Genomic DNA, 23,601 nt, shown 5'->3' on the forward strand with positions numbered 1-23,601 from the left:
ACTGGGTGTTGTATGGAAGCTAATTTGACAATAAATTATATATATATATATATGTGTGTGTGTGTGTGTGTGTGTGTGTGTGTATGGGGGCACCTTTCTTGATTTTGTGTTTTAAAGACTAAAACAAACAATAATACGTTGGTTTCCTGAAAGACAGTGCCCTGTTACTTAGGCAATGGCTTTATGACACCCAAGATGTAACTAATACAACTTCAGATCAGCTTCCAGAAATTCTCTGGTTTATGAGATGAGTAGCCGAAACAATTCATTACATTGCCTTTCAAGAAAGTTATTTTGGGGGGAGGGGGGAGGAACCAAATGTGGGAAGGTGGAAAGGGGAGAGAAGGTATAGCTAACACAAACATAAGATTGGGGAGAAATCAGCAAGGTGCCATACTGGGAACAGTTATTTGCCGTTCCAGACTTCCTGCCACCTGCAGTGACAAATTTAAAAATTTGGCTTTAAAACACGAAGTAACTTGCCTTGCTTGTTTGTCCTTATTTTCTTAAAAGTAACCCAATGAAGCAATAGTATAGAAAAGTGCTGGCTGGGGTTTTCATGTGCATGAGTGTGTGCCCGTGTGTTTAAAATACATTAAAATAAGTGCTGCCTCTGAGATTTTCAACAGTTACTGCTGACTCTTTAGTCTCTCCAAACTCCTCTCTGCATCAGCAATTTTGTATTTGATTTGGAACATGCTCTACATATTCTCCACCAAAGACTGGAAGTCAGTCTTGTAAAGAAGTAAAGGCATTGCATAGACCTTTGGTAACCCCGCCATGCCTGCTGTCCCTTCAAAGGAAAGCAGTGTTTCAGCCTACACTTGGCTGGTTAATAGAATTGACTCACCAAGTTGCCCTTGTTTCTAACGATTGCCATGCGAGATGTTGTAGAATGATGTCATTTACTAATAAAATGCACTTGCTTTTACAGACTCAATTCTTTATTGAGAAAATAAAGATGAATCTTATTTTAAGGAATCAAGCATTTTTTCCTTACAGAAATTAAATTAAGAAAATAACTGCCATCTAAGAACCTGTTAGTTTGATAGGCAGTATTGTAAAAAATAGTATGCCTATCTATTTTATAAGAGTAAAGATAACCATTTAATTGATCTATCCCTGAGTCAGTCTTCCAGTATTTGAGTTACTCTGTGACTTAATATTGGAATAAAAAGTGGATAAATATCGATCAGATATTTAAGTGACTTTAAGAATTTCTGTCTAGAATAACAGATTGTGTGTGTGTGTGTGTGTGTGTGTGTGTGTGTATTCATTAAGCTTCTACTACATGCCTGGGTCCTTCACAAATATCAATCCTCAAAACAAAGCTGGATTTTGTAAATTTGTAAGACAAATTTTACAGATTTGGAAAAACAGATTTGGAGGGCTTAAGTAATTTTCCAAACATACTAAGTTGTGGATATTTGAGTCATTGATAGATTCTTTGATTTCAAATCCATTATTTGCAATGTACAGCTTTCCTTTAACTAATCCTTTAATGAGAAATAATTGAAAAATATGTAATATGACATATTTCTCTTATCCTGTCCAACAAAAGGACATTTCCAATAAATATTTATTTTAAATGAGATTTTGTGTGTGTATAATGCATGTGTCTACCTTTTGCTTGTGTACATGCAGGTATCCCTATTTACATGCATTTTGCAATAAAAGTTCTTAAACACTACGTCTTCTCCTACTTATGACTTCACTAATGTGGACTGATATAGTAGTTGGCTTAAGCATAGAAACGTAGGGGCGCCTGAGTGGCTCAGTCGGTTAAGCGTCTGACTTTTGCTCAGGTCACGATCTCGCAGTCCCTGAGTTCAAGCCCTGCGTCGGGCTCTGTGCTGACTGCTCAGAGCCTGGAGCCTGTTTCAGATTCTGTGTCTCCCTCTCTCTGACCCTCCCCCATTCATGCTCTGTCTCTCTCTGTCTCAAAAAATAAATAAACGTTTAAAAAATTAAAAAAAAAAAGAATAGAAACGTAGTGGTGCACCTGGGTGGCTCAGTCAGTTAAGCATCCAACTCCTGATCTCAGCTCAGATCTTGATCTCAGAGTCGTGAGTTGAAGCCTCACATTGGGCTCCATGCTGGGTATGAAGCCTACTTAAGAAAAAGAATAAAAAAGTAGAGTTTATGATGTTATCCAACATGAATAGTGTGTTTTATATTTCATATTGCTTTCCATAAATTGCAATACACCTATACACTTAATTTGTGTAAGTAATTTTAACATGGGCTTGAAAACATAATTTGATGACAGGATATAAGAGTAAAATCTGTAGTTTTTTTTTTTTCTTTTTTTTTTCTTTTTGAGACAGAGAGAGACAGAGCATGAACGGGGGAGGGTCAGAGAGAGGGAGACACAGAATCTGAAACAGGCTCCAGGCTCTGAGCTGTCAGCACAGAGCCTGAGGCGGGGCTCGAACTCACGGACCGCGAGATCATGACCTGAGCTGAAGTCGGATGCTTAACCGACTGAGCCACCCAGGCGCCCCTAAAATCTGTAGTTTTAAGGCAGGTCAAATTACTTAGGACATGATCAAAAAGAAAATTTATATAATTAAATGCTACTCATTTGCACTAATAGTTTTTTTTTCTTAGTATGCACCAATTTCCAACCATAAAGGCTTATTTGTTGATTCAAAATAAATAACAGTTAATATACCTCAATTTCTGGTATAGTGATCTTAGTCTTTAAGCATTATTTTGTTTTTATTTATGAAATCTAAACATTTGGCTAAATGAAGGTATCTTGTAACTGCCAAAATGACTGTTTTTTATGTTATCTTAAAATACTTAGGAAGAGACATCAGAAGCACACATTTTCCAGATTTTCTCCTTGTTCTTTTTAAATAATATCATCTGTTCCACATAGCCCCTCTAAAACCATGGAGTAAGAAAGAAAGCAGTATTTAGACTTGGAGATCGGTAGTGTAGCCAAAGAGGTTGGGCATGTGTGGGGATCAGATAACCAACATCTATCCCAGGTAGAACAAGAGAAGGGGGTGGGGTATCTCAAACCACTATAAATAGGGGGAGGTTAAAAAAGATGAGAAAGTTATAGATAAATGAAGAACGTTATAAATAAAAGCTTTCAACCTTTCAATATGCCTCCAGAATATGCATTACGTAGAGATGATTGCCCCAAAACAGAGTAATATTGAATTTATTGGAAATTCGAGGATTTGTTCAAGTGGAGATCTTTGTGATTTTTGTTTCATACACCAGCAACTGAATTATTGTTTCCGCTGTGGAAGGAAAAAGAGAATTGATTTGGAAAATTGATAATACCTTTGCCATTATTAGTTAGGTGTAATGTCCATTCTTTTTCCAGACAAGCCATCATTTTGAATCTGGTTTAGTCAGTTTCAATCCCAGACATGCACATGAATAGTTGATGTGCGGGGACATGGCAGCCTCCCAGCTCAGCTCTCAAATTTCCACAAGCAAGATGACTCGGTTGTGATGGAGATAAGACCTTGGTTGACAAAGATAATATTTGCCATTGACATTGAGTTATTTTTATGTAACCAAAACCTGTCATTCCTTAGACAACAAGAATATAGAATGTGAAAATAAGAAGAGGTTTAAAAGTTAAGATTCCAAAATATGTCCAAAAAAGTCATTGAAAGGAACTTAATTTTTGAGAGTTTAGAAGTTTACTAACAATACAGTCTCTTTTATCTTGACAAATAAATTAACCTTTGATTTGAAAATTACAAATTGCCCCATTTTTTGCAAGAATCAGAGCCTGTACGCTGTCACAAAATATTTCTTTTTTAAGGAGCAGAAACAGAACCCTGAGGAAGAAAATGGTGTGTAAGTATAGTATTAGGAAATGCTAACCACTTTTAAAATCCTGTCTTTCAGGAAAGAACGGTGACCATTAGAAGACAAACTGTAGGAGGCTTTGGATTAAGCATCAAGGTAACCTGTATTTCCATTCTGTCCTTAAAGGCTGTGCTGTAATGCATGCATTTTTGTGTATTTTGGTTTTTGGTGATTAATAATTAGATAAATATGGCTATAGCAAAATCTTCAATATTTGCACTGAGACATAAAGTAGGTAGGTTCTCAGAAAACCTTGGCCAACTTTTGATTTAGAAAGTTTCTTAGAAAAAGTATTTGGGAATTTTACCTGGCATTGAACATAGACAGGTAATTAACTTTATCTGGGACCACCTAAAATGTCAGATCTGATGTTGCTGTGGGCGTATCTTCCTGTACCCAGCCAGGGGAGGAGCTACTGCCCCCCAACTCCCCAACCCAGTGAATGGAGCAAGAACAAGTTTACACTAATAATAGTTAAATGTTAGTTGGGTTTTATTCATCTTTTTCTTTTGTGTCGTTTTCATTTTCATTTTTATTTTTTAGAAATCGGCAAATTTTCATGTCACAATGCCAAGTAAATCGGGTAAACACAGTTTTAGCATCTGATTTATTTTTAAAATGACCGTCCTGTTAACTTCCATTTATTAATGAATTTTAAATGCCTTTGTTTTTTGTGGATGTGGTTGACTAGTAAAAGCGTACCACACCTTCAATTTATCGTCATTGAAACAAAACAAATTTTAAAAGGATGGGAAATTATATAAATATTGGAAAAGTTAATTGCTGTCTTTAAATGCCCTTTAGAAACCTACATCTTTGCATAGATAAATGAAATTTCACTTTATCTTAAGCCAGTGGGTTAGGTATTTTGCCCACGTAGGGTGAAAATCATACATCTCAGGTATATATTTCATGAAATTTTAACACAGCTCAGTTTATATATGCTTGGAAAGTGGAGCTCTAAATTTGGTGACTATCAGTTCTAGCTGACATTATGAAAATGACTTAGAAAAATGGACCAGTGTGGAATAGCATTGTGTTGTCAAGTGATAAGAATATTACTATATAAAATGTTAGTTTTAAAATATGTATTTAACTTTCACTTTATCGTCCATCAGCTAAATCCAGGGAGGCTTGCAGTACAAGTTATAAGAAGTGGAAATGATGCCATGGGAATTATATGATACAACAGACAAGCTTTTTTTGTTTGTTTTTGTTTTTTTCTGTGATATTTATTGGGATTGCTTGAAGGGTTTAAAGATACCACTAAAGATAGTAAAAAGTCCATGAGAGAGAACAAAAGCTAAATATGAATAAAATCCAATCTCGAGAGGTGGTTTCACTTGAGATAAGCATTTTTACCTAACAGGTCTCTTTTTCTGACAGTGGAGCTACATTAGTTTTATGCAGGGAAATTTTCCTTTCTATTTTTTTTCTATTTCCATTTATAATTTAAACTCAACAATATGATGTTATTTATTTTTATTAAAATGCTACAATTTTAACTAAACAGATTCTAAAATATCAGGAATTTTGCCAAATGAATTATGTCTATTTAATATTTTCATTATTTCATTCCAAACAAAACTCTTATACAACAATAAATAGATTAATTTTCTAAATCAAATGAGTGTGCATTTTCCATTCATAATATTGGCCACAAAAGCAGTGCTTGAATTGGGATCTGTGCCATATATTAGGAAGTCTGACAAAAAGGAAGTTATCTTACAATTCTTATGATACACTAATCAGAAATACAAAAATTAAGTTTATTATTTCGATTATTACCCAGTCATTCTGAAAAGTTTCTCTTTAGGATTTTCCATTTTGGTTTTCTCAATAGTTACCTCTGACACTTGCTTTTTTATTTTTAAGCTGTATTTTGTTCTGTTAGTGTGCATGTGTGTGTGTGTATACACACACACACACACACACACTGCATATATATATATATATATATATATATATAACCATTTAAGAAAATATTTTAACCGAATGCAGAATTAATGTTTTAACTTTGACCATTTATTTTTTCTATTTATTTATTTTTTGTATACTTATTGCTAGAACAATTTGAACCAATAATATAAATACTCCCATAAATATATGAGTGTATATCTTATCCTTATTTGCTTCAGTTAACTAATCACTGCTGACACACACTGGAGATTTTGTAGTGAGAGTTATTGACTAAAAACCTTGACTATCTCAACTGGAAATAACAAAAGGAAGGGTGCATCTTTGACAATTAAAAAGACATTAACTAATATAGTGAAGACTTCTACAGGTGCTCCTGAATTTCATTGTACTGAGAACATATGGTGATATTATTTCAGTTTCACCTTTCAAAAAATTATTTGTGAAAGCCTGACTAACAGGTAACAAAATGGCCACCATTTGTCTTTGGTCAGAAAACACTAAAACACTCCAATATGTGCCGTTACGAGTCAAAGCCAATGGGCCATGTTCTGTGCTCCTGCCAAATCTTGGCTGATGGGTTTTTCTTCAACTGTCAGCCTTGTACATGGTGGCAACCCCTCAGTTTTCCCACATGGCGGCCGGTGCTACCAAAGATAGTGGACAACATCACAGAGAGGCATCTGTTCTAATGCTTTTAACGTGTTCCAGGGGCTATAGACTGTGGGCAGTGTAATATGACGGAGGCAACCAATGTCCATTAAGCTTTGATGTCACCTGTCCATGTACAATAATGTCTTGCTCCCAACACTCTCTCCGGGCAGAGACTTCCCTATTAGGGTGAGGAAGAAAAAGTCAGCCTTTACCTCCTTTTATTTTCTCTGCCATATTCTTGAGACAACACTGAAACTTCTGGGACAAAAATGCGTGGCTTAGTCCCAGGTGGTTTGGAGAATGAGGTAGCCACATGTCTGTACAGTTTGATTTCAGGTCTTTGATTTGATATCCTCCCTTGAAGCCACTAAGATGTACTGCATATTAAGGAGAGTTTCCATCTCAAAACTTCCTATAATCCTAAGGAATAAGAGAAAATTGTAAATAATAATGAAAGATTGTAGAAGATCTAAATTTTTAAAACTACAATGTAAGTAAATTTTAATCCATTTTCTTTTCAAATTTTGTCTTATCCCCTATTGTTTTATTTTATATTTTATTTTATTTTTATTTTATTTTATTTTATTTTATTTTATTTTATTTTATTTTATTTTTACCTTAAGATTTTAGTTTGCATTATTAGGACTTTCTTACAAGATCCGGGACTCTCCTTTGAAAAGTCATAGTTACCATCTTAAATCGTATCTGAAGAATGCTAGACCCTCAGTGTGGAACACAGTCATCCAAAAAGAGCTTTGGCATCAGTCACATAACGTTTTAATATAGAAATCAGATTTATCTCGAGACAAATTTATTTTTTTAAATTCTTAAAATCCCATCTTTTCAAAACAAGAGTGTTTTACCACGGAAAAGTAGAGACCAAAATTACCTTTTTATCCATGTTAATTCTAAACAAGGGGAAAAAAAACCTCACAACACTGAACCAAGGACCTTTGGGCAGGTGACAGTCTTGTGCTAACGCAGCACATGGTGAAGCAGGTGTCCTGACAGGTGGAGCGTCCACACACAAGGCTGACTGTCTTGCTCCACGTCCCCATCCTCTGGTTTAGCTAATCGATTTGTTTCCAGCTCCTAAAAATAAAAGGGGTTCTTTTTAACCCCGCTCCCCCCACCCCGCCCCGGAACATGCTTATCCCCGGATCTCCGCTTGTTTCTGCGTTCACTGTCCCGTGTTACAGTTTTTCTTGCACTACAGTTAGATCTAGTAGGAGCGCATGTGTAACTGAGCCAGAGTACAATAAGATGAAAGTTGGAGGCACAACACACACACCTTTGTACGTGGCCCAGCTCTCTGTTGTCTTTAAATGGCATTTCACCCACAAGCTCCGACTCCAGGATCTCAAGATAGAAAGAAATGATGGCCATGCTTTCTGATCAGAAACTTAAATCATGAACCAATGCTGGCGTTTTATGCACTGTGCTCACTCCCCGGGCTGTCTTCCAGAAAGCGTTGCTCATTCGAGCTATTTTGACCCTTGTGTTGCTTTTGAGAACACTTCTGGCAACTGCTGTAACTCTGGATCTTTCCTGACAATTCTTTCTGATTCTTCCTGTCTCTTACCATTGTTGACAGTTTCTTCCCTTGTATTCGTTTTTGTTTTGGTTTATCACTCAGTAAAATGTCAAGCTCTTCTTATTTACACTTTTAAATTTCCAAAAGATCATTCTCCGAAAACTGAATTAAAGGATCACTAAACTTTCCACTTATAATCATTTATCCTTCTCTGGTGTCAGACTGAAACTGCTTCCTTTTGTAAAAAGTTCAGAAATCACAGAAGTAAAAGCAATGAATCATTCAAGTCGTAATTAATAAAAGTTCATCATGCACCCACCAAGAAGACAGTTCACAGAGCAGGAGCCCTCAAACCAAAACACAGAATGAGGCTCAGGGGTATATTATTATACAGCAGCTTGTATAGTGGGAAGGCAGTGACTGTTTTTCACGGCGATTGGTCTTAAGACTGCTTACAATTTTCTTAAATGATAGGGAATTGCTTAGTGGTTCCTCCGTACCAAACTTGGGAAACAAGTCAAGTTTTGCTTATGATTTCAGGAGGCATGAACAAAACATGACTCGGGTCAAGTTAGCCTTGCAAAATAAGCTAAATTAAGCTTTACTTATATGACTTAAACTGGTTTTGTCTGCTTGGAATTTTCAAGGCTGGTGTCCGTTTGTTTTTGATTTTCACACCTTAAAGCTCTCAGATTTATTAGGCTGGCTGGTATATCCTCTCCCTGGTCCTGCAGGACATTCTGATCTGGGCCCTTGTCTAGTTTCCCCGAGTTCCTGAATTCCTATGGACTTTTCTGTCCCTTGTTCACCACTCTTCAGCTTCTGCCCCCTTTCCCTCCCACCTTGCCTGCCTTTTGGCCTTCAGGTAGAATCTTTCTTTCACATGCTCATCCCTTTGTCTGGACTCTCCAGATACTAAGCCATTTCCAAAAATGACTTCATGGTCTCCACACCTACATTCCCAATAATCACCAAAGTTTCGCATCAGAGGACCCAATATTCTTGTATTTTTGCCTCATTCCTTTAAGAATCACTCTGTGGATACTCACCTTAAAGTAAGTCCCTTTTATTTGTCTTCCATATCTTTGCAAATACAACATCATACATTTGCATATTATTAAATCATGCCTCTGGTCATTGTCATTTAACAAATCACCTTTTAGAGATGGGTCTTTGCATACTATTACTAGAAAAGGTTTTCTGGAGTATTTTTCAACACACACGACCCTGCCATCTATGTCCGTTAAGGAAATGTTTGCAATAAAAGGTGATTTTTTTATGTGGAAGCCTTAACTTTGCACAATCAAGAATGAAATTATAATTATTATAAAAATTTTATCATTTATAAATAATAATTGCAAATATTTACCGACTGCTCTATAAATCCCAGATGCTGAGCTAAATACTTTATATTTGGTTTCATTTGGCCTTAATATCCAGCAAAGTAGGTAACTATTGCTATCCCTCTATAGACAATGGGGTTACATACTAAGAGGTTAAGTAATTTATCCATTGTCGTACAGGGCAGAGCTAGGCCTAAACTTCACCTAAAGCAGATAACATTTTATTATTATTAATAATAATAAAAGAAGGCTCTTAATAACTATGCTCTATAGGTATAGAAACTGGAATATATAGAAAAATATATATATATATATAATATATAACAGGTAATTATAGAATATATATCACATATATTATATAACATATATGATAAATACATATATAATATATAGTTATATATATTATATAGATATAGATAGATATAGAAAATTATTTAGAAATAATTTTATTTCGAAACTCTCTACCTGGGAACACAAATAATGTTTCCTTTCTAAATTATTTATGTTACGGTTTATTCAAAACTAAAATAAATGGATCAATGAGTCTAGGATCAAGCAAAGAATTTAATATCAAGGACTTGGTATTACTTTTATCAAGTTTACCAATAAAACTATGTTTTCAAAGTAGGTGTAATAAATTTCTTTCTTTCAATTTATTAGTGATTTCAGGGCAAAGTCTTTAAATATCAACTGTTGATGTTAGTTTGCATAGGGTTGCATTTCTCCTCATTGTGTTCCTTTTTCTTTTCACTTGAGTCTGATTCTTCTGTTTCCACCGGGGACAACATGGATATATACCTTTCCACCATAGAAATAGGATACCAGGCATGTAATAAAGCTTAAGTTGAAGATAATGGATTAGTCCCAAGAATCAGTTAAAAGCACTGACCGACTATCATTTTAAAGAGCATTTTTTAATTAAATAGCTTATTGAGGTATCATTTACATACCATGCAATGTAACCACATTTATAAGTTAGTGGCTTTCATTATATTCACAGATGTGTGCAACCATCACTATAGTCAATTTTGGAGCACTTCACCCCCTCATATCCTTGAGTTATCATCCCCTTCTCCACCTATCGCCCTAACTCAGCTTTATGCAACCACTAATGTACTTTCAGTCTCTATTTTGGACTTTCATATGAAGGCAGTCATATAGTATGTGGGAAGGATCATTAATCCGTGCTGAGATCAAACTAGGTGATACTAGCAGATAAGCATGGCAATCGAACAGATAAGGATATTTTCCAATATTCTTTCAGATTATATTCCTTTAGGTGCTTTTCCCGTACTTGTTCATTGGGCTCTTAACCTTAATTACTGTGTTGTTATTATCTGTTTACAAATATTTTTATTGCTGTAAGTAAATATATAGTGGTGGGGGTCTATGTTTCTTTTTCCCCCCCAGATCCCAGAATATGATTGATTGATCGATTGATTGATTGGAATAATGAAAATGCTGAACTGAAAATATTTGTTTGGCAGGATTCTCCAAGCTCTGAAAACATTCTGGGTTTTATCTGGTGGAATTTCACAGTTATATTGGCAAATGCTTTATATAGAATACTACTAAAAATGTTTTATATGGGACTTTATATCCTGGTTCCTATAAAGTTAGCCATAAGCTTAATTATACATTGAATGGTATATGTTTTAATATTTTCTGGGATGCACTGTAGAATGTTGCCTCACTTTCCCTCGTCTTGATTTTACACTGGAACAACAGAGTTCAATGAATTCATTTATTCTCTAAACTTGACCACAAGCCATGTACCCAAGCCATCCGAAGGGTAGGTTGGGGAGAAGCCAGTAAAGGAAGCTCTGCATGGAGCTCAGGACCTTTACAGTCTAGTAGGAAAGTAGACATTGATCAAATTTTGATGTAAATAAATGTAAATCATAGCCTAGATCCAGTGTTACAGAAGTGAATTACTTCATGTAAGCAGACATTGATAAATGGGGTCCTTAAGCTGAAATTTTGAATCTGAGGAGTTTACCAGGTTAAGAGTAAAAGAAAAAAGTGTCCAGGCAGAGGGGATAGTACATATTGATGTCCTTTGGTGCTCAGAGTGATGAAGGTCCAGGATGAAGAGGCAGAGGCAGGCTGAGATCACAAGACGGGGGACCGCTGAGGATTGGGGGTTTTATTCTAAGTGTAATGGGAAGTCTATCACCTATTTTAAATAGGATGAGTTGCGTTACTTGATTCTTGACTGGACAACCTTACATTTCCCCATTTAGGTCCAGAACTAAATCTAATTAACTTTAATAGAGCTGGACTGCTCTCACATTTCATCCAATAAATTAAGGTACTGTAATTTTAAGTTCCAATTTTATATCCCGAGTGTTGTCTAAAAATTTGCTCTTTAATTAATTAATAAAGTAATTTTCTGCAATTAGATTAAGAATCCTTTCTGAGCTCTTAATGTCTGATTTAAAAAGACCCAAAAATGAAAAACCCACCTTTGGACTCAAATCATTCAAATTTCAGGACAGATTTTACATATAAAAGAAAAAAAAATGTTGACAAAATAGGTGTTAGTTATATCCTGTCATTTAAAAGTAGCTATAAGTCTCCAGGTATTGAGAGACGAGTGGGGTTACTGAGTTCGCCCTCAGAAACTGCTATTCCAACTGTCTTTTCTCAAGGCAGACCCCAGCGAGAGGTTTCCCACTGGCCTACCATGGTAACTGGTATGAAAAATCTTTGGCACTAAGAAAATCTTTGGATTCAATAGTGCACGGAGAAAAAACTATGAAAAGCAAAACAGCTGAAGGAAAACACTCTGATGATAGTCACACACAGAAGAGTGACATAAACAATGTCACTCTCTGCCCCCAAATATCTGAACCATACAGTATCTGGATGAGTTTGTTTCTTCTTTTTCTACCACCTGAAACTTCATTGGTGGATGATTCATCTCAGTTAACCAGTTTTTTTCTTCTTAGAAATGGAGATGTGTTCTTAAAATTCCTTCCAATTTCCAAGTGTCTCTAGACACCAACTATGACTATGGTCATTTGATTCATTGTACATTCTTGGCTTCTACTTAAAATCATTCTGCAATGTGCTTTAAAGAATGGAGCTATCTTAGTCCTGGAAAAGCTTCTGACATCATTTATTCATTCACTCATTCATCAACAAACATTTCAAAGATAAAAAAGAAAGACGTTACTCCATGCATTGAGTTTACATCAATGTGTGAAACAAATTACCAAAAAATTCAATGCCCTCTTGGAACTTACATTCTAGTTACGGATGGGGGAAGGAGAAAGAAAGCAAATAAATATAAGAAATGAATAAAGATAATAGTAGGTTGGAAGCTGATAATTATAATGGGAAAGAAAGAATAGAATTAAAAATAGGGGATTGGGAACTGGGAACCCTAAATAGTAAATGCTGAGGGTCTTAGAATGGATTAGTGCTAAGCTTATTTACCACTCTAACGCCATGTAATTTTATTCATAAATCTTAATTGATAGACTAATTAGGATAATAGCTACCTTGTATTCAGTGTTTATTGTGTGTTAAATAAGCGTTCATTCAACTACACTATCAGTCACAAATCACTATCCTTCGGTCAGATGAGAGGTCATGTTAGACACAATTAGTGCTTCTTATGGGCATGTGACCAAAAGGCAAAGGAAAATTAGGAGCTATGTAGCTTAGGTCAGAGACTTTACAGAGCTAGTGAAGGTGGGAGCTGAATATTTGGTTGGTGAGAAATAATGAGAAAAGAGAGTTAGCACTGGGTTTGAATTTCAGTCTGAGTAAGACGGTTTCAATATTTTATTTATCACATCTCTTTGATATTCTAGAAGGAAAAGGAACTACTTTCCAAGAAAAAAGCTGAATGTCATTACTTTTCTCAACAATAATTGCCCATCTTATATTTAAGTATATTGACAATTCAGAGTTAAAAATCGACATTCATGGAAAAACATCTGTTCTGAAATAACTTTTGTCCTTAAATAAAAAATATTTAAGAAGTTTACTTGTTCTGAAAGTAGAGAAACCCAGTGGGATTTTAGATTGTCTTTGCAACTATCCTGTATTAAAAGTGCTATATTTCTTTTGTGCATGACATTTTATTCTTTAATGCCTTCATTTGATTTTTCAACTATTGGTTTCAACCTTCTCAACTCTGTCATACCAAAACAGAAGTTTTATGTGCTCATTTCAGGGATTTATTTTATTTCCTTCCATATAAGTTTAACTTACATATTTTTTTTTTCTTTTTTCATATATTATTTGGTCAATTAGATGAAGAATTACTACAATGTTCTTGCCAGTTTATTGTATTTTGTTAATTGTTTCATATATACTTTCACACTAAGAGGAATCTACTATTAATTAAAGAAATGCAAGTGATCCCTTTCCCATCATGCATATGCAGTCTGACTTTCTGTATCACTTTGTCCAGGTAAAGGTCTCTCTAGTTACTTAGCATCCAAGGGGGCCTGTGCTTGGTCAGCAGCCTAGAACAACTTAGCCAGTTAATGTAAATACATAATTATTTGGTATTCGATGCTAAATAAGAATTTCTACAATGGACAGCATGATACACATTGAAGAGAATGCCCATTTAAGCACTTCCAATCTTGATATGGAAAACAAAAGCTTTCAAAGTCAACTGTTATTAGTTACTGGATATCACTGTGAAATTCTAAACAGGTAGATTACGTTTTTTGGGAGCACTATGTGCTGAGTAGGGAAACTCCACAAGTTTGTTTAAATTCTGTCTGGTGTCCATTCACAGATTATTCATCGCATGTATAGTTTTCTAACTAAAACCTGCATTTTTATTTTTTGCAATTAAAGAGCGCAATATATGATTTTCTCTTTTCAGGGGGGAGCAGAACATAATATTCCAGTTGTCATTTCAAAAATCTCCAAGGAGCAAAGAGGTAAAGCGTTAAGAGAATTATATAGTAACCATTCCTTTGTAAGCCATCCTTACTGCAGAATATGTCGGATTAAATACTATAGATTAGGATATGATTGACCAGTTCCACGTTCCCCATGACCGGGCAGTAAGTGGTTGAGTCTGATTCCTGAGGCTCTCCCTTTATTACTTTTGGGGTGCACTTTTTTCACAGAAAAGCAAAGGGGAAAGAGAAGAGAGAGTGTGACTCTATAAATCAGGGACCACATAGCTTTTCAATTGTTTCATTTAGCAAACAAACATATCCACAAACTTAATGATAACAAGTCCTGTCGAATATAAGCAGTTCCTGACATATATATTTTTTTCTGTTCTCATATGAAGTTTTACTCAGTCTATCATGAAGTTTCACTCAAAAACACACCAAAGATGTAAAGCAATTGAAATCAGTAAGACAATCTAATGTTTAAAAGGAAACCCAGAAAAAAAATAAATAAATAAATAAATAAATAAATAAATAAATAAAAGGAAACCCAGAGCTGATCCCATAGCCGAAGGACTGAATGTCTAGATTCAAGCTTTTTCATAGATACCTTAATACAATAAGTACATGAGAAAATCTCGTCATCCATCTAGAAGAGCGACCAGTTTTCGGTAACAGTAAGATCTGAAATGATAGGATTAAACAGAAATAGGTGTTTCAATATCTGGGTGGAATCATAAGATTGTTTTTGCATTTCTATTACTTGTGGATCATTTACGACGCTGTCTATATAAAACATTTATTTCCCCCCCTTGTATCAATATTGCTTTGATTTAATTATAAAACTCTTTCATATGTATGAAGAAAATAGTCGATGCATAATCATTGCTTTTCTGTCTTCACAGCGGAACTTTCAGGTCTGCTCTTTATCGGGGATGCAATTCTGCAGGTATACACTTTACCCTAATTTTCTATGTGCAACCAAAATATAAATTCAATTCACAATAGGCCACGTGAAACCACAGTTTTCTTTTCTTTGCAGATAAATGGAATTAACGTGAGAAAATGCAGACATGAAGAAGTGGTGAGTTTTCTTTACTTTTTCTTAATACCATGATTTCCCCATGTGCCAATGAGGATTCATTGCATTGCTAAATACTGTTCAACTTATTCATTAGGTAGGTATGACATTGGTCCAGTGTGCTATCAGATTTTTCAAATGATCTCTCAATTGATGTGTGTGTGTGTGTGTGTGTGTGTGTGTTTCATAGTAGAAACAGAATTGTGAGTACTACCCAGCATGAGATGTACTTCAAAGAAATACTTTGAGGGTTGCTTGTTATGTTTTTCCAGGTTTTCTATTAATCCCTACCAGTCAGTGTCCACTGAATATATCTTTAGGTGAAATTCTTTACAAATATTTAAAAGTTTAAAAACAGGGGAGCCTGGGTGGCTCAGTTTGTTAAGTGTCCAAATCTTGATTTCAGCTCAAGTCATGATCTCACAGTTTGTGAGATCAAGCCCCGCATTGGACTCTGTGTTCACAGCATGGAGCCTGCTTGAGATTCTCTCTCTGTCCCTCCCCTTCTCACACTCTCCCTCTGTCTCTCTCTCTCAAAATAAATAAATAAACATTTTTAAGAAAGCTTATAAACAATAAAATTTATGTCTGTAAAATCTTACACAGTAGCAGAGTCCATCGGAAGAGCTCATACAGACGTGTGTGTGTGTGTGTGTGTGTGTGTGTGTGTGTGTGTGTTTGAGAGAGACAGAGAGAGAAAGAGGGAGACAGAGAGAGAGAAAGAGAAGGAAAGAGACAAAATTTAGAGGAGCTTAATCTTAACGTATACTGAATTAGCACAAGGCAGAAAGTTCACCAATTTTGTGTGTGTGTGTGTGTGTGTGTGTGTGTGTGTTGTTGTGTTTTGCGGTTAGTTACTTATGTATCTATTTTTTTGGATGTTGGTAAATATGCAGATCTGAAGCCCAGGCCTCAGATACTCTCATTCAGTTTAGGTGGGCCTAGGAATTTTAGGTGGGCGGATTTTAACACCTGGCCCAAATGGTTCCACTCTAGGTGGCGTGTACCCACACTTTGGGAGAAGCTGGAAGGTTGAAGGGCTTCTGTTAGGATGGTGAGGAGACATAAAGGAAGAGGACAGTGGTAGGCACTTGGGAAATATTTGTCGCCCCTGACTAAATAGCATTCCTAGAGCCTTCAATGAATTTCTTTAGCATCTCACAAGGGAAGGGAAGGAGGAGAAATTCTGTTTAAACGTTTATGCTCAAGGGTTGTGTTTGAATGCATTACTCCTCTGTTAAAACTATTTGGAGAAAACTATTCTGATACGTTTGTGTGTTTCAAATCTCAAGGAGGCAACCTTTGCTGTTCTTGTTGAGAAGCCACGGTTCCAAGAGCAGCGAAGGCCGGGGTGGGGGTGGGGGTGGGGGGGGTCTCCATTGTGCATACTTGGGATAACTAAGCAGGGTTTGTCATCGTCGTCCCTTTGTGTCTTCTCCAAAATCTTACCCAGGCCACTCTATTGCCCCTCTGTGGTGAATGTCCTTTAAGATATTTCCAGTCTCGACTTTAGTACAAATACGTACAGAAAAAGCAGGGTTTCAGGACACGTTTTAGGCAAAGGAGAGCACACCCGAGAGCACTCCGTTCTGCAGGTTCACATACGAATGTTACCTACGGCCACGTAAGCAAATAATACGTTAACTTCAGTCTTTGCGCGAAAATACAAACTGATTTTAAACTCACGACACGGGGAGCCGGAAACAAGTGCATTCTCTTTTCAAACCACATGCTGTTAGGTGGGGCCGTGTTGGCAATTTGCCCTTCCGAGGCAGGCGGCATGCTTAGACAAGCTGTCCTGCAGCTTTGATTAAGCCGATGAGTGCTGCGTGAAAGATTAGAATGTGCTAATAATGCCACTTCCTAATGCTGTTCGTTGTGTTTCAAAGAAAAGGAAGGTAGGATTATATTGCAAATTATATGTGGCTCTTCGCAATACACTTCCGTTCTTCTTTGAGAGGCTTAACCTTATCAGCTTTGAAAAACAGGCACTAATATTCTCAAATTCCAATCTTTCACTTTCCAACAGTGATTAGATGCTTTTTTCTTCATTGCTAATTACCTAAGCAAATACACCGACTTATACCTCCGCAGAGCTGAGATACTAATTAAATGTTTAAGAATGCACTCAAATGGGCAGAAAAAGGCTCACCGAGCTCAGAGGACGTAGATGGTTTTAAAATAGCACGCTGATGCCACTTTCCTGATTCCAAGTCGGTGATTCACACAGAGTTCCAAACTCAGAAACAGACTGAGTAGGTGTGGCAATATGGTGTAGGTGCACAGAACTTTCCTTCCATTCGTCTGCATCACTCATTGACATGGCTAGAAATTTTGTCTGGTCCCTCATTAGCTTCGCTCTTGGGATGCCTTCGACAATACAGATGTGATTTCTCTGTTGGAGTCGTGATGACTCCGTGTGTGTTGATCTGTGCGGAAGGAGAATCCCACGGTGTCCACTGCGGGCACCCAGAAGGACTTACAAGGAGTTCGTTAGCCAAATGCCTAGAATCAGATCACCAAAGCATTTGTCTATCTGTGTCTCATGTCGCTAGTCTGGGCATACAATAATTCACTCCTCGGCTGCCCCCACACCATGCAAGGCATTCCTCTTGCAAGAAGTTTGTGGAAGAAGAGACCCTTCCGAAGTTTCCACGTGAAGAAAGATTTAGCACAAGTGCCAAATGTTCCTTGGCCTGTGACATGGTGGCAAGGTGGCAGGGTCCAGTATAGATGGCTTTCATACTCACAAACAATCGTATGCAAATCCTTCCACTGTAATTTCAGGCAAATGGACTTACCTGTTCTGTTACTCATCTTGAAAGAAAGCTAACAACTCCTTTTATAAAGATCGAATGGGAATAATGTGTATGAAACTCTTAGCACAGATCTGGCAAATAAGAAAAATTCTGTATTATGTGATGCCATCAAATAATATTGCTGCCCTTTTTTCCCTGTTCGCCCCCCAGTGGTTACTGCTGTGTCCGTGTTGGGCAGTGTCTTGTTGAGATTCATCCTGGGCCCTGAGAAGCTCCCATATGAAGAGGGTACTAATGCATGCTGGGGTCTGCATCCCAAGCTCCTTCCGCCACGCGCAGTCAGGAAGTGAAGCGGGCACCCATGCCTGCAGGGGCAGAGCTGTTTGAAAATGAGGGCTCCGTGTTCAGCAGAACAGCTGCCTATTTATATATCTTTGATGTGAATGTGTTATGTAGTCCATGAGTTATGCTCCCAAGACATCGAAAGTTCCTAATGTACCAATTCTTTTTTTTTCTTTTCTTTTTTTAATATTTATTTTGAGAGAGAGAGAGAGCGAGCAGGGGAGGGGAGAGAGAGAGGGAGACACAGAATGTGAAGCAGGCTCCAGGCTCTGAGCTGTCTGCACAGAGCCCGATATGGGGCTCAAACTCACGAACCAGAGATCATGACCTGAGCTGAAGTTGGACGCTCAACCGACTGAGCCACCCAGGCGCCCCACCCCCAATTCTTTTTTCAAGGAAACCCATATGTATTGCCACTGTTGATATTAAGATTAACTCTATTTCTTTTTACCTTATCACTGAACCCTAGACACCTTAAGTTGATTGTCATCTATCTATCTATCTATCTATCTGACATTGATTAACAGGTAAACTGATCACATATCAAACTCTGAGTATCATCTATATGAAATACACTGAGATGGAATCCTTTGTGTGACAAGAAATAATATATAAATAACTTTGTCTCTAGCTTTATTGCAATGTGAACATCATTTCTGTAGAGTTTAAAAGCTGAGAGAGTGTACAAAAAATTAGCAAGAAAGGACATGTTGATTTATCTGTGGTCTTCAAAATGTAACAGTGGGATCTGTTTATGCTCACGAGAAATAAAAGGAAATAAGATCTATCTATAGCAGAAAAAAATGCATCTTGAGTTTATAATCAAGATAGTTGGAAATGAGAATCTATTAGTGTAATTGAAATTTCATCTAATAAGACTTTCAAAACAGCAAAGCTCATCACTAGGCAAAGCAGAATTGATGGATAGATAATTCCAGACATTTCTTTCTAAAATATTTCTGGTTTCATGTTTGAGATTTATGGGTTCTAAAAAAGAGGTTCATTTGCCTTTTGGTTTTGTGGTTTTGCTGATACCAAATATTAGATAATTAGAAATGCAAATAACTAATTTGTTCTGAATTTTTAATTTTAAAACAAAGTCCAAAAAACCATATGTGTCTTATAAGAGCAGAATGAGTATCTTGATCAGTTGAAATCTGATATTCATGCCATAAAAACAAATTTTGATAAAACTAATGTAAATTGTTGTTTAATAGCATTTTAATTATTATGATATGCTTAAATTAGTTCAAAATTTCCATTAGAATAAAAAGAATATGTTCTTTTTTTAGCTTAGAATAGTCAGAAAATAACTTTACAAAGGCTATATCTTATCATCTGAAAATAAGGCATTAATTTATACATTGGAACCGTTTAGTAGGTTTTATGAGTTACCAAGGAACATATTTAGGATGTGATTTGGGAACACACATCATTTTGCATCTTGGCAAAAGATTAAAATGTCACAGAGTTGCAAATCATGTTTTACCTAACCGCTAATAATTCTTAATTTGTTCTCAGTTTGGAAATAGGTATTGAGATCTAACAGATTAATACTTTCCTTAAGAATTCTAACTATAGCAGTGTTTTTCTTTAAGTTAACTACTACCCAGGAAAGCCATACATGAAATAATTACACTTTTAGTATTTCCCACTAGTTTTGGAAACTTTAAATGCAAAGACAAAAATATGCAAAATACTGTTTATGCTATCGCTGATTTCAGAAATAAAGTATCTAGAATTTGCCTTATCTGCATACTTAGCTTTTTATTAATACTTTTAGGCCTTCCTTCTCTGCTAAGCCCACAGGCCTGTCCCTCATTAGGTATGAATATAGATAGCACAGGCCACACTTTAATTAAATGTATGCTTTTACTCCTGGCTACTGATTCTCATCAAATCCTTATTTGCTGTCTAACATAGCTTAAACACCCGATTTTGCAACTCCCATAATAATGAAACAAAGGCAAGCCTGGTAAACCAATCACGTGTGGAGCCCCAGCCAATTTTTATCTAGAGCAATGGACACGGAGAATACACAGCATCAAGCACAGGCGACAAAGTAATTGGGACGTATCAGTGCATGTGTCCATATCCGCTCCTCACCTCCAACAAAGACTTCTCAGTCACTCCTGCTCCCCAGGTTAGAATGATGAGGAGACATATGTGTCACATATAGATTATACACTTTTCGCATAACTGACTTATTTTGTTTTCAAGGTGATTAAAGTGAAAGGCAAGGAGAAAAAAAGCATAGGAGAATAGAAGCTTCAAGATCTAAGCTAAAAATTGTGTCTCAGGCACTTTTCAGCTACGTGATGTTCCTAAAGTTCAAAATCTCTTGCCCTCGTTTTTGTGGTCGGCAAGGTGGAGAGTTTTTCACTTTTTCAGCCAAAGTGTTCAATTATTTTATTGGACACACGCTTCGGTAAACCTGGAGAACTGTGCCACACAAATAGTAAACCGTGGTGACTCTAACTATGGACCCTAGTTGGTAATAATGTATCAGTCTGTGCTTATCGCTTGTAACAAATTGATCCGCTGGTGCAAGATCTCAATAATAGAGGAGATTCTCTCTGTGTGAGAGAAGATGGGCAAGGAACTTTCTGCACAGTTTTACCGCAAGCCTGAAAGCATTTGCAAAAGTAAAGTCCATTAAAGTTGAATAAAAAGGACAAAAAGCACCTTTGCAGGCACTCTTTCGTGAGCGAGTGGAGATATGCCGAAAGCAACGCCTATGTATACATCAGGCGTATACAAAAATAGTGGAAATCGAGAAGTGATACCGACAGCTATCATAATTACTCAGATTCGTTGTTGTTGTTGCTGTTGTTGTTGTTTCCTTTTGGACACCCATAAGTCCTGTTAATACTGTCTGTGCCCCTGGGAGATAACTCCTTAGGGGAAAACAAACCTGAAGAAAAATGTTTTGGAGAAAATGCCTTTAAAATAACAGGGTACAAGGAACGATGCCTTGCTGCCTGTAAGAAATGTCTCCCAGAACACTGGCTACCATTACATGAGGAAGGAATGGGATCTGATAGAAACAGCCTCCATGTCCCGGAGGAACAGTAATGCTTGTTAGAGTCTATAGTAACTAAGAGAATCTGATAGAGGTGGCCAGAGAAGAAGAAAGAAAGAGAAATGGAGCCCTGGACACACGGACGGACTCATTTCTTGGAAACACTCAGAATCATCAGGGGATAAACGATTTTTTATGGAGGTTGAGGTTCTGCAGTTGTAGGGGGGGTAAAAAAAACAGTGGGTTGTGGTTTCATCAATCACTCTCAAAGCGGGCAGTTCTCATCATGAAGGGACAGTAGCTGGGATCCTCCATATTGTGAAAACTTGTGGTCCTGTGGTAGCGGGAGGCCTTCTAGAAGTCACGTCTACACCGGGCGCTACTGGAAGTCTCCCCGGGAGGCTTCTGGAGGGCTATGGCCCGAAGTAGTTCTGGGACATGTCCAGATGCTACCAACTACCACCGAAGGTAATCTGGGCAGTACGCAGATCCGGGAATCAGAAAGGGAAAACCCAAGATCCAGTTAAAGATCAAAGACCTGTGGTCGCCCAGATATCTGGGGAATTCTAAAGCAGAAAGATATCCTATTATACGTGTCTTTATTCTTAAGAATGTCAGGGAGCCCGAAAACAGCTGCTATAGAATTGTGCCATAGGAACTATCCTTATTCAGTTGTTCTGATGTTGTGTATATAAGCAAATTCCTAGAAAACTTCCTCTGGTTAGTTTTAGATATTGAAATAGCATAGAAAAAAGCATATTTGACCCCTTCAGGATTATCTATCAAAAGACAAATCGAGGGCCTTCTGCTCTGGTCTGAACGCCTGTGTCTCCCCAGAATTCATATGTTGAAATTCTAATACCAGTGTGCTAGCATTGGGAGGTGTCTGGGTCGTGAGTGTGGAGGCCTCATGAATGGGATTAGTGACCTCATAAAAGAGGCCCTACAGAGCCAGCTACCCACTTCCCTCACGTGAGAATACAAGGAGTCTACACCCCAAAGAGGGCCTTCGCCCAGCAATGTCGGCATACCGATCTCAGACTTCTCCAGATTGTAAGAAATAAACTCCTTCTGTTTGGAAGCTACCCAGTCTGTGGTGTTTGGTTATAGCAGCTGGAACAAAGACACCTTCCCCATATGTGCAATCTGAACAAGTCTTAAGCAAGTGCAGAGATCTGGGGTTAAAAGGGATGTTTTAATTTTTTTTTTCCCCTCCTGCAACTCTGATGACAATAAACAGAGTTGTTGATAATTTTTTTGAAAATAGAAAGTAGATTTTCATTTCCGTGGGAACTGTCCTGGGAGGTCTGAGAAAGCCGAAGTGAAAGTCAATGTCTAGCAGAAATTCACTTTACAAAGTCAGATAGGAGTCAGAGCAAGCAGGGGTATTATAGCCAAGAATAGGAGATTGAATTAGAATTCAGCAAAAGTGAGTATTTGGCCCCAGGCACGACAGACGGCATGGGGGGAGGTTCTGCACCACAATAAAGTGAGATAGATACTAGGAACAGCAATCTTCTCTGCCTTTCTCCTAAACTCTCAGAACACTGGCAGCTAGGTGTTGTTCGTTTCTTTGTTTGTTTGTTTTTGTTTGTTTTTGTTTTTGTTTTTTTTACCACTAAGGGGGCAGGTAAAATTTATGGTGAAATTGATCTAAGAGAAATAACCCACAAATAATACATTTGGACTGGGCCGCTGAAGGCCGAGTTCCCACTAATAACTCCACAATGCAGGCCGGTAGTGGATGTAACCATGCATCGTCTACCCAAAGCTATCAATTCGCTTTTCAGTGCCTGACTCCTAAATGTTGACTGATACCAAAGGATCACTGATATTTGAAGAAAATTGTCCACATCAAAGACAACAACTAAAGCGGAGGGAAAAAGAAATGAAGGAAACAGACAACACAAGAGTCAAGAAAAAAAGCCAGAGAGAGGGATCAATACTATAATATTTTCAGAGAACTGCCAGAGACTATTATATAATTTTTTAAAGCCATCATTACATATAAAAGGAACATGTTCAGAAAAAAAACGAGATGTTAAAACTTTGATGAAATATTGAAAAAAAAACTATAGAGTGTAGGAGGATTACAAAATAAAGTTGGGAAATGGTCAAAATGGAATAAAATAACAAGTAGGCAATAAGACAGAAAAAATATTAGAGATATTCTATTCAGGAATTCAAACATCAGAACACTAGAATTTTCAGAAAGAAAATACATAGAATAAAGGAATT

At 37.0% G+C, this 23,601-nt stretch overlaps 1 protein-coding gene across 5 annotated transcripts in view; it reads left to right on the forward strand.

Annotated features, from left to right (window-relative positions):
- The window catches only part of SNTG1 (syntrophin gamma 1), a 900,934-nt gene that overhangs the window by 622,368 nt on the left and 254,965 nt on the right, over positions 1-23,601 (forward strand). For all 5 annotated transcript variants that reach the window (XM_058699165.1, XM_058699168.1, XM_058699169.1 and 2 more), the window contains 4 exons: positions 3,880-3,936; positions 14,141-14,198; positions 15,065-15,108; positions 15,202-15,243. In XM_058699165.1, coding sequence (XP_058555148.1) covers positions 3,880-3,936; positions 14,141-14,198; positions 15,065-15,108; positions 15,202-15,243 — 201 coding nt within the window. The remainder of the gene's footprint in view (positions 1-3,879; positions 3,937-14,140; positions 14,199-15,064; positions 15,109-15,201; positions 15,244-23,601) is intronic.

This window comes from Neofelis nebulosa, chromosome 14 (assembly GCF_028018385.1).
Source record: "Neofelis nebulosa isolate mNeoNeb1 chromosome 14, mNeoNeb1.pri, whole genome shotgun sequence".
Classification (NCBI taxonomy): Eukaryota; Metazoa; Chordata; class Mammalia; order Carnivora; family Felidae; genus Neofelis; species Neofelis nebulosa.